Source organism: Chironomus tepperi, unplaced genomic scaffold (genome assembly GCF_022539635.2).
Source record: "Chironomus tepperi strain 1889 unplaced genomic scaffold, CSIRO-AGI_Ctep_v1 contig_244, whole genome shotgun sequence".
Taxonomy (NCBI): Eukaryota; Metazoa; Arthropoda; class Insecta; order Diptera; family Chironomidae; genus Chironomus; species Chironomus tepperi.
Genome location: NW_027226366.1, coordinates 2,106,252 through 2,124,397, shown reverse-complemented (window position 1 = coordinate 2,124,397; position 18,146 = coordinate 2,106,252). Strand labels below are relative to the sequence as shown.

The following is an 18,146-nucleotide window of genomic DNA, read 5'->3' as shown; positions in this document are numbered from 1 at the left end:
TGCGGACAGGTGATGAGTCTATGTTGCTGTGTGACACTATTCAATTTAGAGTTTATGAGCTAAGTCCTCAAGTATTTTTCATTCTTATTCCTTTCAACGACTTTCCATGACATTCAAGTCTGTAGTCTTTATTACAAAGGTTAAGGACATTTAGAATTGAAATGTTATATTCAGAAATGTCCTTGAATTTGACAATGCTAACTACTGCAGTAGAGTTTCAACTATCTAGACTTGAATCAAAAGAATTTCAAAGGTTGAGCTTTTAGTCCACTTTATGAGTAATTCGAATGCCTTTAAATCATTGACTACAACAACTCTCTTTCTAATTCCCATGACACAGTCTATAAAAAATTACAATAATTTTCACGTTTTGTGTCATAATGACTTTATAAAAACACAAGAAGAAGAAATTTAAGACATTATTGTTGGATATTTAATAAAGTAATCTTATTAATCTTATCTTTTGCTGCATTTCATAACACAGCATTATCTTATTTGGTTCCCAGGAAATTTATAAACAGAGAAGAATTGTGTATTTTTTTTGGAGATAATGAAGAACGACTTATTGTTAAATATTCATTCCATAAAGTCATGTTTTTATGTGATATCATATTCCATACTGTATGTAGACTGTAAGAGAGACACAAATATTGTCAGACCGGAAAAAGCATGAAAAATAAAAATTGCAATTATTTGGAAATGCAATGCTTCTATTTATTATTTATTAAATAAATATGGATAAAACGTGCGCGCATTGTGCAAATTTGCATTCTTTAATTTTTTAACGAAATAAAGTCATCGCCTGTTTGGTATTAAATAATGGATTTTCTACGTAATTGATTAGTTAATGTCTTGGCGAGAAAGTTAACATAAAATAATTTAATTTTTAATGAACATTAAAATTGATTAAAAAAACTAATTTTTATACCTCCCAAATTGTCGACGACCAATCGTTCATGGATATTAAATAAAATTGAAAGTGACTTAAAAACTATTTTACTTGATGACTTTTACTAATAAAATAGCAAATAGTAAACAACTTAATTTAACTTCTATTATCTTAGATTATTTACTTTCGTCCATTCATATTTTAATATATTTTTTTCTCCTATCCGATTGACTAATGTCTTGCCTACATAAATTATAAGTAGTTAACAAGTTTCACCATTCAATCTCTTAGTTCTTCTCTATTAGATGAGGAAACATTTGTTGATTCATGAGAATTTCAACTTCTTTATCTATCATATATATATATTTTAAGATAAACATGCCTCGAAGTTGAAGTTGAACGACTTTGTAGATATATTCACACCGAAGATGTAGGTTTAGCTTCAAGTGAATATTTGAGTAAACACTCGATCGCTCGTTCACGTTCTATTTCTCATTTATATATTTATTCTCTCGAAATCATCCCAGATATATTCAAATACGGTTCGACAACGACAGAGATCTTCTATTAAGGAACGGCTGTTTCTACTGCTTTTAAAATAATCAAAAAGAAGAAATTTTTCTCTCTATAATGGAAGAGTTACTCAATATTCTTCTATTAAGTCAATAAGCTAATAAAGTAAATAGATTAACCGTTAATTTAAGAAACTTTTAAAAGCTACATCATCATTGAGTCATACATAGATGACGTCAAACTAAATATTACATTTTATGACCTCCCATAGAGGGTCATAAAGCTATAGAACCTTCCACTCCTACACATTTTAAGATAGGAAGTGAATTGAAGCTGTGTGACATTTTAAAGAAGTACTTCTACTGAAACAGTGGTGGGCAACCTTTTATTATTCGCGACACACCTTGGTAGTAGACCTCGATCAAAATTACACACGGCATACGATTCATGGCATAACATGGCATTTGATATCGGTAATTGGCAGACGAAAGCCAGCTTTAGAAGACATCTAAGAGAAGTCATGGATCACAATTGATCTGTAAGACCAGCGAACAAGATGACACACGTCACTGTCAAACGACCCCCAATATAAATTTGTAATTTTCCTTTTCAAAATCTGCATATGATGCACTTATGTATGTTGATCTACACAATAGAAATAGTAAAAAAAACATCGTATCTCTAATAGATTTTGAGAGATCTACTGTTGAGACTTGCAACACACAAAAAAGGCGAGTAAGAGAGTAAAAAAAAGACTTAATGCATGATTTCAATTTTTTTTTTTTGAGAAATTAATTTGATTTCATCATTCAATTTCGTTTTTCAATAAAAAAGAAAGTTTGCTCATTGCAAGGCCAGATGTTCTTAAATATTCAAAGCTCTGTTTTGTTCACACACAACAAACCATAACTTGTTTGAAAATTGAAATAAAAAGTAAAATAAAACAACAATAGAGTATTATTGATTCTTATTATTCCGATAAGTGAATTGAACTAAAGTTTTATGAACTAGAAATCACGTCTATGACAATGACGTGCTTAACATTTCAAAGTAAAATTATTCTTAAATGTGTGCTTATGAATTTCATGCACGGCAATCAGTTCTGTATATCCTTTTGAATACAACTTTGTTGTTTGTTAATTCAAGTTGGCAAAGTTTATGTGGAATTAATTTATTTTTTATTTCTTCTTGAAATTTAAGACGCTTTCTCAAGTGTAAAATTACTGAATGAAACTCGAAAATGCTGTTAATTATTATGATTCTCTTTGATGGATTTGTGTGAATTTTGAATGAGTTTTTTGAAGATTCTCGTAAGACAAGTGTATCGACCTACAACCAGAACTTGAAGTCGACTCGTATTTTGTATGAAAAAGGCGATTCAAGTTGACTCGAATCCATACAAAGTCCGAGTCGACTTCGAGCTCTGTCAACATCAAACTAATGCATAAAAACCTGACAAATCTATTTTAAGGGCTCGCATTAAAGGCACAATATGATTCATCTTACTTCCTTATGCTATAAAACTTTCTTTAATCCAGTAGAATTTCATAAGATTTTGTAATTTTATTTATGTAACTACGGAAACGAAATCAAGTAAAAAACTACAGAATGTGAAGAAATTCTTTTGTGACTGTAATATATTCCGGAAGTATCTTAATACATCCATATTGATGTTATTATTGATTATGATTGCAAGATTCATCGAGCATTAACGGAATCTTTTCTACCTTCTTTCTTCTCAATTCACTGATTCACATAATTGAAGGCACAATGCATTAAGTATAGAAATAGAACAGAAAACAATCAAGACTTGGAAATTGATGTTCGTCTTCGTCTTTTATGCAATCTGTGTTTATCTTTACGTGAAAATATATATTTTCTTCTTCACATGAAAGCGAACTGAAAAATTTAGAGCTGCCAAAAGAATTCAAATAAACACTTCCAAAAAAAAAAATGTGCAGATGCAAAATTAGCTGCGATAAATATTTTAACAATGAGCCTTTCCTATGTGCTATAAAAAGATTTTTCACGATTAAGTCAATTGTGTTTAATTTTTCAACAGCACTCAATAAAAACGAAATAAAATAAATAAAACTTGATTTTTGTGATGCGATTAAACTCCCACAAGTTAGTAACGTAAAATGCAGTAGCTTGACAAATTTTGAAAAGCATTATTAATCAATCGTAATCGTTTGAATCATCACATTTTGTTGTAAATCCACAGCGTTACGAAAAAAACATAAACTTTTAGATATCTGTTGTGGCTTAATGCAATATTTAATTGGTCAAAGAGTCGTGTAAAGGCCAAAACTAAACGATTTCGATATTAATGGTTTTTCTTCTATTTTTCATTTTCAAATATCGTTAATAGCTAATGGATACTGACAACAAAAGTGAGTGTGCTAAATGTTGGCTGTATCTACAAATGATTTTTACTTCTCCCAACATAGCAATTTTTTCCATCTTTTTTTTTGTGTGAAAACTGAAATCTCGATTTCTTTTTCATTACTTCTCTTTTCTTCAAATTATACAAAGCAATATTCTCTCTCTATAAAAATTGTATTTACAGATAATTTTGTATCAAAAAAGTCAGATTGGCTCCACCAACTGGTGCGAATTTTTCATTCCGACGAATTAAAGTTTTTTAAGACATCAATTATTATAAACAATTTATCAGCACGGATGAAAAAAAAGTAAAAAAAAATTATACAGACTTGCAGGTCAAATTACAGTTACTGATTTTACTTTCATAATTTCGTCATGTCAGACAAGCAATCTGAACATTTACAATTACATTTTCTTAATAAAACGTGCTAAAAATTGAAAAATTAATGAAAAATAAGAAATAAAATGTTGTTTAATGTGAAGAACGTGAAAAACTCAATGAGATCAATGATGATGGTCAGAGATACCTTTATATAAACAAAAAAAACTAAAGATTAATTTTTTATTAATGCCTAAACCTCACCAAATGCTGTTGCAATAATAGATTCCAATAAATAAGACTTTTTGTGCTTTACCAGAGGGGAAATTAATTAAAGCATCTTGTAAGATTGACAAATAAAATGTTTTCAGCTGTGAAAATTGAACTAGAAAAAGTATTCAGAACTAATTTCGTGTTTCCGGTTGATATGGCTTGTGAATTAATTTATAAATTAGGTTACGAAATATTGGATACAAAAGTTTTTCAATGTAATTGATTACAGATTTGTTTTTTTGTAAGAAAATCATCTCGAGAACCAAAATAGACTTGAAATATTCATAAAGATGTCAAGAAGGCTAAGATTTTTAATCCCAAGATAAATAGCTACAACTGAGAATTTTTTTCATAAATTGTATATTCCCATCATAATAATAAATCCTTTCATCATGCAGCAATTCCCTCAAGGATTATGCCAAGTACTTTTCAATGTCAATTAGCCTTCAATGTTCTGCCAAATTATGCTACTAAGTGGTATGTTAACTGCGACTACTCAATCGTCACTCCTCAAAATTTCAACAATTTTCCAATTGTGCTTCTAGCATTTCCGTAACATGCACTAAGCCACAAATTACCCATTGGAATTAGTATTTCAAATTCTCTTTCACCATTAGATCCAGTATACGTGATTTTTATTATGCGCATCACATTATATCGATAGTTTATAAATCATTTATTTCGTCTTGCCTTATGATGGCTCATTGTAACATTTTTTTTCATCATGAAAAAGCAGTAGAAGGAAAAGATATTTGAAATATTAAAGCAAGCGTAAACTCAAAGAAAGGCGCATTGAATGTTATGTAGGTTTTACTATAATTATTGAAAAAGTGAAGTTTGATGGAGATCATGCGCTATTTATTGTATCAAAAACGTCATATAATAGCAATAAGTAAGTTTTGCAGCAATCGCTACGAAAAAGTAAAGCAGCATAGAGTCCGTAATTGTTATTAGATATAGACGGAGAGGGTGTGAATTATTGAGCAATTCATAGCGTATACTATTATGACCTTGGACTAATATATTATTGAGAGACTGGAGCCTGTAACTTTTTCGTTGTTGCCTTTCGCTTCTGTTGCTATTTTTTTTTTTATTTCTTCTTTCTGTTACGATGTTTTTGAAATACACGGCTTGTTGATTTTCATCACTGAAACAGAAAAATGAGAATAATATCTAGACAGTTTTAGCTCAAAAATGTTGATTTATAAACATTTTTAGTGTATTATATTTTGCGAAAAAAAATCACGATTATTATCATAATAAACTACAAAAATTACTATTCTTTTCATGATGCTCGATCGTAGTAAGCAGATATGCTTCGTTCATCCGCCAAACGATGACTTCTTATTTTTCCACAGTCGTCTTTATTTTGGAACAAGAAATATTTAGTCTCTAAAAAAAATGCGGCTATGGCATGAATAATTATTTAGTGCTCTTAATGTTTACCATAAATCCCTACAACTTGACTTTGCTTTGTTTAATTTTTCTTCTCACATTCTCATTCATCTCTTTTTTTTCTTTCTGATGTTTGTGTAGAATTTTCCATGAAAATCTTTTTTTGTTATTTCCATGAAGCGTGAGTAACAAAAAAACTAAGTCAACGAGAAGTTTACTGTAGCAAGTTCGTGTCTTTCTGATTTTTTATGCTGTGTGCTCTTTTCTTCATTCCCTTATTCTGTGTTTGCATCATCATCATGAACAATTAACGTGAAAATTATGGAATAATGACACACCATTGTTGATTTCACTGACTCTTATTGCTTTATGATGTGATGTAGCACCATTGACGTCGAATGTCAGATCTAAATGCTTATTGTTTGTTTCATCTATTTCTAGTTTTAATTTTCGTTAACATAATTTGTCATGAATGATTTGACTCCGACCGCCTTGTGACACCCAACGAAAAGCGCTTTAGTGCTGATGTCTTATCTTTTTTTGTGTCTTTCTTTGGTGTAATTGTTAAATGAGTTTGTTTTTCCTTTTATTGTCTTATTTACTTAACCTTCTATCTATAGCTCTTTTCATTACATACTCTGTCTATGTATGTATATAGACTATATTATTTCATTAATGACTGTAAGACTTCATTAATCATTATTGTTATTATGTGCTACTCGCTGCATAAGCCAATTTTACGTCTCACTCTTCCAGCTTTTGTTCGCACAATATAGTACTTAAATGCCGCCCTTGTAAGCGTAACAAAAGCGCTCAATAAGTCACATTATGAGTCAGTCAAGTAAGCCAGCTTGCTGAGAGTACCAAAATAAATTTCTAGCATCTAATTTGTTTTCATTAATATTCATGAAAATTATGGATATAAAAAAAAGTCAATCAAGTCACAGAAGACATAACGTCAGAGAATTTAATCAAAAATTTTATCTTCTTTAAAGAACAAACTGTAAAGGTAAATTTAATTATGATATGGAGCGTACGTTATACACATTATATTCTCATTAATTCTTCGTATGTTTTAAACATTAGCTGAAGAAACTGGAATAAATATTAAGTATGAGATATATGGGTGAATTCCGTATGGGAAATCACGAGACTCTTGCCGCAAAAAAGAAGAAAAAAATTGCAAAAACACATCAACTAACAAATTGATGACAATAAAAAATAAGGCACAAAAAGAGTTTGATATTATTTTTTTTAGAAACCGGTTTAGCAACTTTTCCATTGTCATGGTTACATGAAGTCACTTCTTCTTTAATATACCGGAAGAAATGTTAAAGTGAAAGAAATTGTTTTCTGTGTCTTCATTTTTGCTACATCCAAATAAAAATTTCTATAAAGAAGTAAATGAACATAATAATGCTGGTGACTTTTTAAAACTCACATTTCAATTGACATTTGCGATGACTTTGAATGTATGCTAAAGTTACTATTTACCTCTCTTACACACAGTTTTGTCTTTATAACGAACAATTGCATTGAACAATAAAGCTTCAACATTCACAGAATTAAAACATTCACATCAATGTCATCATACGACTGTATTGATGCTGAAAAAAGTCGCGCGATCGGTAAATAAAGCATTGAAAATGAAAATAAAATATGAAAGAAAGTGACGAAATCGAATGTTTTTCTTCCGTCAATGTTTTAATGTTTACACAATGTTTCATGCATGATTGTGTGTGTAAATTTGTGGGCACGTTAAATAATAAAATTTTTCAGCCGTTTTGTTACCGTTTCTCGTACAAAAAATATGTTTTCTTATGTCTGATGATTTATAGTTTAATTTTTTGGGATTTATTGGCTATTTCGCCCCATAAAATGAAAATAATTTAAAATGAGCAGTTTAATTTCATCAAAAAAATCTCAAAATCTCACTCACTCACTTACTTCCATCCAATTATCACCTTCAAAAGACTTATTTCATCTAATTTGTCCATGTTCTTCACATAAATGCAAAATCTCGTCTTTTGTGCTTTATTGAATATTTTGCGCGTCGTTTAACCTTCACAATAGATTTAATTTTATAACATTTCCATTATTTTTTATTCCATTTTTCATTTTTAATATAACATTATGTGTGGTATGACACTGACCATGCTCCACTATATTTTGTTAAAACGGCCACAGCTTTTTATTGCACGTGATTGTTTTTTTGACGAAAAAAACTAAATGTTTAACGCTTTTTTGTGCAAAAATAAAAAAGGACATAAAAAGTCATATAATTTCTGTTTATTAGTATTTTAGTCTCGATGCATAACAATAGCTGAACATCAAAAAGAAGGTCAAAATACTCAAATTAATGATAATTGTCTTAAGCGTTAAGTTCAAGTATATTTACATAAGAAGATGTAGAAGAGATCTATGGGATTAAGTTAGAATAAGATTAGCTTTATGATGAATCTTTGTTCCGAGTATATAAGCCAAAAGAGAAAATAATAAAGTGCTTTGTTAGGTCAGCGGTTAAGTACTTGACTTCTTGAACTGTTATCTTAACTGTTTAAAATCCATTAATCATTTGATTAATTTATAGCCAATAAACAATTCTCATAAAAAAGGATGGTATGCTCAAAATCATTTGATTCCACTTCAGATATGACACAATTTCCCAAATTCCATTATCTCATAAATCTTCCGAGCCCCCAAGTTCCACGCAATTGAGTCTTTCGAAACTTTTTTTTTTGGGTTCAAGATATAATCAGTTCTCTGCTCAACTAACGTTAATTCATTTTCATTTAAGGCACTAATTCACAGTCAATCTTCTAAATGACATTTACAAAAAAAAAACTTGTCGCAGGCAATTGTTGTTGTTGCCTCAAACACCAAAATAAAATAAGATCTCATTTCAAACAAAAATGAACATAAAAGTCTTCAACCAACGTTAAGTTGTGCGGTTAATAAATGAATGAATAGATGGTATAGAATGAATGGGCACTAAAAATGGAAATTGTGACCGAAATTTTTCATCATAAAAAAAAAAAATAACAAAATCGTAATTGTTATATACGCAGCACGGGAAGTTTTGTATGATGTTTCTGTAAAAAGAAAATTATTGTTATTATAAAATACTCTCATAAAGACAAATGAAGTGTCTAGAAAGTAGAAGAGATGGAAAAAGCGAAAATGAAATTGAAACCATTAATGCGGGTACTTCGCTTTGTTAATCTTATACCAAAAATTGATATCAGTGAAAGAATTTTCATCTTGACGAGTTTATTGGTTTATTAAGGAATGGAGCTTTTTTATGACGACAATAAACCTTGGATACATATTTTTTGCCAGATTATGAAATTTGAAAGCTTGTTTTTGTCGAACAAACAAAAATTAGAGCTGAAAATTTTTGAATGACTAAGGTCAATGATTTTTAATGAAATCACCCATAAAATTATTGAAATTTAACAAGCAATTGAAAATAATTCTGAAAAACAACGATTTTTTGTTGATGACTATCACTTGACCATTTGGACAGCTTTGCATAAATTAGTCACTTCGTGCCAATCGCAATCTTGCATTTAAAAAGTGAAATTCAACCCTAGACATTAACTTTCATTTACCAAAACTTCCCGCTCAACTGTCGATTTCACAAAAGGAAACGTATTCAAATTGAGAATGGCTAAACGGAGAGCTTCAACAAGAGTAAATGAAGTCATCTTATTTGAGAATGAATGACTAAATCTCCTCGGACCAATCAGTATAAATCAAATAACAATTTTGCACAGTGGTAGTGGAAGACCTCACCTTTATATGAAAGTATATATTACCAGTAATTGACTAAAGTTCGCTACAATACGTGAGTCCAGATTAAGGACAAAGACAGACAATGTGCTAATATTGTTTTGGTGTAAATGACAACCTTGCAAGCAGCTCAATAACATAAGAAATAAAATCTACATGCTGAGTGCAAATGAATAATAATTGTTTGTGGTCATCACATTCCGGTCCAGATGATTCTAACGACTGCAATAATTTTTTTTACTTATCAATATAAAACTGACGCGATAATAAATGCTCGTTATCGTAAACCAGACGCGCTTTTTGCATGGGAATGAAAATGTTTTTAATTTATTCATAAGCTTGACTTGGTTGAGTCAAAAAGAGCGGTCTGATGATGACTAATATCGACGCTAAGTTTGTTATTTTTTTTTTCTTCTCTGTTTGTTTGAATGTGACAACGGCCACTCCACGCTGCTTATAACATTAATGTGTATATATAACTTTTTAATATAAAATTCTGTTGCTTTACTCATTTAAAATTCATAGTTGATCGTGACACAGTTAAGTCGTTTTGTTTTCAATGAATGTGTCCGTTTGATGGCTGCTTTAATATTGGTTATTTTTCGCAAAAACGGTGCGGTTGAGTTGATTCCAGTACAACTGGAAAAATTAGTTCTATTTATGGAAAAAAGAGGAATATTAAATAAAATTTAATAATATATGGATAGCTTGTATGTCATTCATATTGAGAGGTGATTGATCTTCCTCGTTGTGTATTCTTTTCGCAATCTCATAACTGAATCAGCTTTTGATCTTTTTTTCTTCTCCTCGACGTTGTTTAAAAATACATGAAAATCTACTCAAAAATGATTTGTTACATCTGGAGACATTTTGTCGTCAAGATACATAGATAGAATATGAGTTGTTTATTTCTGATTCAATCACTTTTTAAGCTATTGCTACGTGAAATGTGAATAACATTTGGAAATTCCGAATTAAAATAACCACGCGGAAAATGGTAGAAAAATTGAGTGAATAATTAGTATTCCAACGTGCTGATGAGGTTTTTTTTCAACGCATTTTATTTTAATGATTGTTTCTGAATTGGCAAATCGATGTGACTAACGTTGGCTGCTTGCTAATGCTTAATGAATGGCAATTTTTTTTCCTCAATCCTTCAGATTTTTAAGCGATTTCTATTGTTCCGTTAGTGTATCTGATCTCAGAATCCAGATACATAAGACATCCGAAACTCAAATTTCCCACAAATTGTGCTCAAAAAACTTATTTTCTTATCATCATTTTTATGCCAACCTGCACACGATGAATTCACTTGATCACGCACCCACATGCGCAATCATGAACAAAATAAATAAATAAAAAAAATTAAACAATGCCTTTTTTTTGAAATTTCATTGGTGAAAAAAAGAACGGAAAAAAGAGTTAAAGAACCATAAAAGAGAGAGACATAACAGCGTGCGATGATGAAAGGGCAAATGCGGGCGCGACTTCACACAAAGAGTAATTTGAGTTTACTATTTAAATTATTTTCTCTTGTGCCCACATTTGAAGGTCTAACAATATGTATGAAAATTCCCCTGTAATGAAAAATTAAAAAAAGGTACGAAAAATTTGTGTTTTTATGATAAAAAAGCTTGTATTGTGCGGTTTTGATATCTAAAAAATTTACAGTTGTGGTAGTTCGCGTTATCAGTTTAAGCAAAAAAAAATATAATTTATTGTCTGTTCTTTGTTCTTATCTAAGTTTCATGTTTATTGATTATGCATACACGGAATATTATCGTGAATATCGAAATGTCGTTCATGTATGCGAAAGGGTCGAGTTGGATGATTAATTTTTCAAAATTCTACAGTTGACATAAACTGAATGTACTGGGAATCATATGTTTGTGACGTCAATTGAGTCTGAAAACCCAAGTTTCGCAAGGATGAATCAATCTTATTTCTGAATCCCTGGTTATATCCAAATTTAGTCAAACCAATTCCGCTCAGCCATGAATCACACCTTGTCATAGCCTTGACCTTAAAAGCAGGTCTAACTTATTTAATAGACGTAATTTTCTAGAAATTTTAATAGAAAACCGCACTTGGCAGATGCAAGAAGTATTTTTGATTCTCCTAAAGCCACAAATAATGATTAATGAGAAAATTTTTTGGGGAACTAACGAAATAATTGCCAGAAAAAAAAGAAAATAAATTTATGACCAATTTTGAGGCATTTAAGTGCTCATGTGAAAAGTATTAAAAATATTTTCTATTTATCTAACGAACATGATAATTAAAACTTTTGAGTAATAGTCATGAACTGAACAAATTCTCGGCTATTCAAGATAAGAACCAGCTATAAATATTTTCTGTCTCTCAACGAATTATCATGCATGCTATTGTGGATTATACTTCACAACTTTGTGTATCGCGTTATTAAACTGCGAAGTTGAAGGATGTAAGCAAAAATAGTTCTTTGAAGCTTTGCGGGAATCACGAAAATTTTCTAGAAAAAATACTTTCCATGTTATGTACTCGAAATAGATACTTCCTGATACTCGAGATGTTTACATTCAAATTCACAATTATTTTTGTTCTTCCTTCTTCTTACTCTATTGAAACATGCCAGATTTCCTTCATTAAGTCGTTCAATAAACTCTATAGAATACCTCTTACATCATTAGTCGTGATGTGTGTACGGATTTTAGTATTAAATCATGACAGTCGTGATCTATTTATGATTGTTGATCCAAATTTTTTATCGTGGGACATAAAATGTGTGATTATGGCATCAAAATAGTTATTGTGCCTTCAGCATATATCCAATATCATGGAACCAAGATATCGTATGATACTCATAATTACACATGATAACTGAGTAAAGCTCCTTTTTATTAACGATTATTCTAGATTCAAACTTTAATAATTAAATGATAAATTTTTATGGCGATGCTTACTCATAAATGGTTTTTACATCCTAGATGCTTCATTCAAATCGGATCTGAGTCATTAAATTGTGAAGAATTTCTACTCAGTCAGTTGCAAATCTTGAGAATATTTCATAAAAATACAAAATAGAAATTGAAATGAAATAATTCAGTTGGGATTAAACTTTCACAATCTATCCGGTAATGATGAGTCGTTTAAATAGGAATGACTAAATAGAAACTCGCGGTTGTCATTTAACTCATCCACTAAAAAAGCTAGTTGAATGTCATTGAAACTTGGATGAGAAAAGAAAATACGCAAAAATGTAGAATGAAATGTGCTTAGAGGACTTAGGTACGTGAGTAAATCTCGAGAGATTAAGCTAGATAACAATTTGATGACTAAACAGCAACGTGATAAAGTTTCAATTTCTTTATTTTTAAATTGAATTAGATGCAATATGTGCTAATTGATGGAACAAACAATTCATTTAGAGTCAAATTGATGCTTATATACAGCATATATAGAACATTACTTAAAGCTTCGACATTATCTCATGTATGTCTTCCCGTTTCTACCGAAAATGTACACGTTTTATCTCAACAGAAGTGACCTCATTCTTACACTTGCTGGCCTGTGTATCTATGCTGCATATATACATTCAATAAGACATAAGAGAGATAAAATTACATTACATTAACATCCAATTCTTATCGCAATAGCGAAAAAAAAATTATATATGAGTGAGGGTGAACTTAATAAGTCCAGCATAACGATACATTATTATATGGCCACCAATACAATGCTGCAACACCTGATAACAATTTAGTTAAATGTATTATTAAGCTACATAGAGAAAATCTCTCATATGTGTGTAATGCGATATGGAATATGTGCGTCAAAAAGAGGGAATTTTTTACAATTATTAAACTTGTGTGTTTGTTATTTTTTTTTTTCTTTTCTTTGCTCAATTCCTTCAGTTTAGTTAAGTTTGCTGTTCATGTCATTTCGCGAATATTTCGGTTCTTCGACATTTTTTTTTTCTTAAGCCGTTCGAGCAGCAACAAAAAAAATATTAAAATACGGAAATTTGACCAAAAAAACAAAAAAATCAATCGTGTTAAAAATTGCGAATCAGATTACAAACATTTGAGTATATACGTTAGTAAATAAATTAAAGAGTGAAGTAAAAAGCCACTTCCGGTTACTCTACTAGACACCATTCAGGCCTCAATATTTTTTTGTGTGGTTTTTTTTTTTTCGGAAAAAATAAATCAAAATAAAATAAGAAACATTGTTTCCAATTAAGTGCTGACTGTGTGCGGGACAAATGATTTTAATGTGTGATCAGTGTTTATTTAAGGCATTTTCGACATTGGCAAATTTTAGACAGACCAATGTACGATGGAATTTTAATAAAGTGTAAATATCGTTAATTTACTGTTGTACCTCCTATCCCCCATGCTTAATATCCTCCTCATGAGACTCCCTCAATATATTAATACTCAGCACACACCAAACTAACAAAAAATATTAATACCATTGGGTGACTCATTGTTTATAAGAAACAAGCTTTTACTACGTCCATAAGCTTTAAGAAGAAGCAAAAAACGAACAGATCAAAATCAAGTGGTTCTAATGAGCACTTTGGAGCCACTCTCATTATTATAGGCTCTAAATTAATTATAATAATGCACGTAGGCACATTACCAAGTCGCTTTGGTGATGCACTCAATGACTTAATACGTTATGCACATCAATCTGTGACGATCGTCTTTTGTCCAATGTAAGAATCTCTTTTTTTTCACATATGACAGAAAAAACTTAGTTAATTTTTTTATTTGTGTGTCTCGTCGACTTGTCATCGTGTCTCTAAACTTTTGTTGTTGTAATTAAATTTTGAACGCCATATTAATACATCCAAGAATGTTCTGTTTCCAATCGAGTGAAATAAAACAATGAGTTTAAATTGATTTTTTTTTTGTGCTTGTGCTTTTGCTTAACGTCGCCAATCGCATTACTTTTTGTATATTTTTTAGTGCTGCAAATAGAAAAAAAAAAGTTTCCATTCATTTCTCAGCCAAGCTTTATTTTATTTATATAGAGGAAAGTTAAATCGATGAATTAAATCTACCGGAAATTCTTCCGAAAGATGAATTTTATCTGCAAGAAGACAACTTTCTTCCGCAGATAAAATCTTTTAAAGACAAATTCTGTGGAAGAATCTGCTGTCTTTGTCTTCGGCAAATCTTCCATTGCAACACTGTTACTAATACATCCAAGAATGTTTAAGAGGAAAGTCTGTGACGATGAATGAAAAGGACTAATTAGTGGAAATTACTACTTTTTTCAGTCTTGATTAATTGATTATGAGTCTACTTGTGGCTTCTTTAATTGATGACAATTAATTTGTTTGTGAATAAGGAAATCTAATGAATTTTGCTCTCATGCTGCTATCCTGTATGTGCTTTGTCATTTCCAGTTATTTCCAAGTCTCATTAATACTCTCACGTCTCAACTTGAGATCTATTTTATTTCATGTATCTAAGCATGTCCACTTAGTAACGATTTAATTTCAAGTGTATCGATTGTTGTTGCAATAATTCAAGGCCAACTCGTTGCAAAGTGATTTTTTGACGCAATCAAATCAATTTTTTTATTCATTTTTTCGCACATTTCAAGACTTTTGAAACTTAGCTGAATTGCCAATTATGAAATTTTATTTCTTTCAATTTGTTATCATTTAATGCCGCGTAAATAATAATAAAATATGATAAATTTCGCTACTTGTCACCATTTGATAATGAATTGGCATTAATTTTCTATGCTCGTTCGAGTATTTGTATTGATTTTATTAGTCACGACTCATGACAATTGTTTAATACATTAATGTTTTAATATTTCATCATTTTCTAAGTAAATTTGCTTTAAAATGCTAGTTCAATTCTAATTTTCATGAGAAAAATGTAATATGAACGGTGAAGCTTTATTACTGGCTATGTGACTGCTTTGCAGTGGAACTATCATTTAGGGACAATTTATGGGAACAAGGGGAAGCTTGTACATATTGCATGATCCAGTGTATATCGATACAATGTACCTAATCACAATTAGTATGCTGTGAATCAAGTTGATGTGGCTAAAACAGCGAAAAAACACCCAAATTCAACTTGTCTTTCTCTGGACTTGACCCAGGGTCATTAGAGTCGGTTCCACTACGCCACGGTTGCTCTTTCTCTCCCTGCACTACATTTGAGCTCCTCATAATCATAATTAAAGTATCACATGATCCAGAAAAACAAAAAAATCTCAAATATGACCCAAAATCTACTAAAAAAATAGAATTCTAAAAAGTATTAAGCATTTCCCAGTCAATTAACAAGCACTAAATAAAAATATTTAAATTAATTTGAAATACAGTAACTAAAATCGTTTAACCTTTTTCGTGAGGTTCAAGTAAACAAAACGAAACATTTGCTGCACTTGTTGAATGCCTTATACTCAAAAATAGCACTTTCGATTTTTTTTGTTTTATCTCTTCCTCCGTATCTGCCGTTCAGATTGTTTTTATTATTTTATTTTTTCCTACTTCTTGTTTTTTGAATTTATCGTATGATTATTAGGCACACAATAAGTCTGATAGATTTATTTAATATTATGATGAAATAGTAGGAAAGTGCATATTTTGTGTTTTCTCACTGATCTCTGCCTGTTTACTTTTTCTTTCGTCACGTTCTATAAACAATAAAAGCTTCTCCGATGTTTTCAGTCTTTTTAAAAAACTAATAGATTAATGTATTGATAAATATAGAGTAGTAGAACATGACAAAATGCTGTTTATGACAGTAAATTCTAGAAATTATTTCATTCCTGCTTGATTGTTGAGAAATTAGACCAGTGGTGGACAACGTTTTCTTACTAATTTGTCTGATTTTATAAGAAAAACCTTACACATTTTTAGGAAATTGTTCGGTTCTTGCCTGTGACAGCAAAAATTAAAATGTTGCGCAACACTGAATTAGACAAACTTAATGATTATAAATTAGTCTTACAACATCATTTATTAGTCGCAAAAAAACAACAAGCATGCATGATACGAGAGGAAGAGACGTCTTACAAGTTCGCGTCTTGATTGTCATCATCAATTATCGATTGTCGTCGAGATATGAGAAGCCTCAACAACAATGCCTAAAAAATTGTAATCACAATCAATTACTCAAATTAAGACCATTGAAACGTGAACATAAAAAGTACATTTAATTAGAAATAATGATTCATTGTGATTACAATTTCAAGAGACTTTCAAGTGGCTTTTTGTGACGAATTATTCTCAAACCACACTCAACACACGCAAATCCTTGATAACAGCACAGCAATTGTAAATAGAAAATCACGATTTAAGTTATTTTTATCAAAACAAATTTACTGAGAATATTTCGTTCAAACTTTAAGCTTACGACAACGTTATCTAATACGTATTACGTCTTACTTTAGATTAGATTCTCCGGAATTGCGTATGGCGAATTTTTTTAAATTTATTGTGTTGATTTTTGGGTCATATTGTGGATTAGATACACATGTAATGGAATTCTTGGTACTGATTGAGTGACTATTTATGTCACAGGTCCTTAACTCAGACCACTTTAGTGTTATCTTGATAGAACTCGATTTTGAGCACTTCAACCATATCTGTGACATTGAAACTATTATTAACTTTTAAATCTCAAGCATCACTATGCGGCATATAAAATGGGTCGAAATCAGCTGTCAAAGCAACAACGCATCTTACTGTTATAATGGCGACGTAGTGTTGTTGTGACAAACACGTTGTGTTGTTCGGGAATTTGTGTGATACATTCTCTGTGAAACAGGAATTTTGTAGCATAACTTTAGACTTGCTTAGCATGCTTTGAATTAAAATCTGATCCTCTTTAGCTTTTAGTCGCTTTAAGTAATCTCTCATACACTTAAATTCGAAACTAGTTCATGAATGTTCTTATAAATCGCAATTTTGATGTCAATTGAACATCTTAACTTACCTGATCCAGAAATTAGCTACTTATAATGTTCTATGCAGCTATTCTATTTTCTAGATCAATTGATTAACGGCATTAAAACATGTTTTATACAAAAAGTCAAATTACGATGATGTAGCATTAATGACTTAATTTGAATAACAACAAATTGACTAATTTTGGGGATTTCAAAGCTTACTGAATTGTCTGACGATAGTAATTGTATTAGAAATTATAAAAAAAATCAAAAATCAATCTACGTTGTTGCTTACGTTAGAACTTATAATTTGATTGCAAAAATTGAAAAATGAATATTTGCAAATCCACTTAACAATCCCGTAACTCAAAATACAATATCCATAAACAAATTCTCAAGTGTCGATGTGATAGAAAATACTCACAAATATTAATAAAATTTAATTTCCGTTTTTTTTTTTTTCTTATCAAATTACAGAAAAGCCCGCCGCAAAGAGCGCGATGACGCGGCACAAGGTGATACAAAATTATATTTAGAAGAAAGTGTACTTGAACTGTTAAAGTTCACACCAGCCGATTTAAGATCGATGGTCGACTTGCCAACAGGCGTAGATTATAATGAATGGTTAGCTTCTTACAGTAAGTATCAATTGTCATGTCTCTTAAAATACAGAAT

General features: G+C 30.5%; 1 protein-coding gene across 4 annotated transcripts in view; it reads left to right on the top strand.

Annotated features, from left to right (window-relative positions):
* Positions 1-18,146, top strand: part of Mob2 (MOB kinase activator 2) — a 33,952-nt gene that overhangs the window by 10,995 nt on the left and 4,811 nt on the right. For 2 of the 4 annotated variants that reach the window (XM_070641238.1, XM_070641239.1), the window contains one exon: positions 17,949-18,109. In XM_070641238.1, coding sequence (XP_070497339.1) covers positions 17,949-18,109 — 161 coding nt within the window. Of the gene's footprint in view, positions 1-13,480; positions 14,266-17,948; positions 18,110-18,146 lie in introns of those variants that run through there. The other 2 variants (XM_070641241.1, XM_070641240.1) reach the window with 2 other exon arrangements.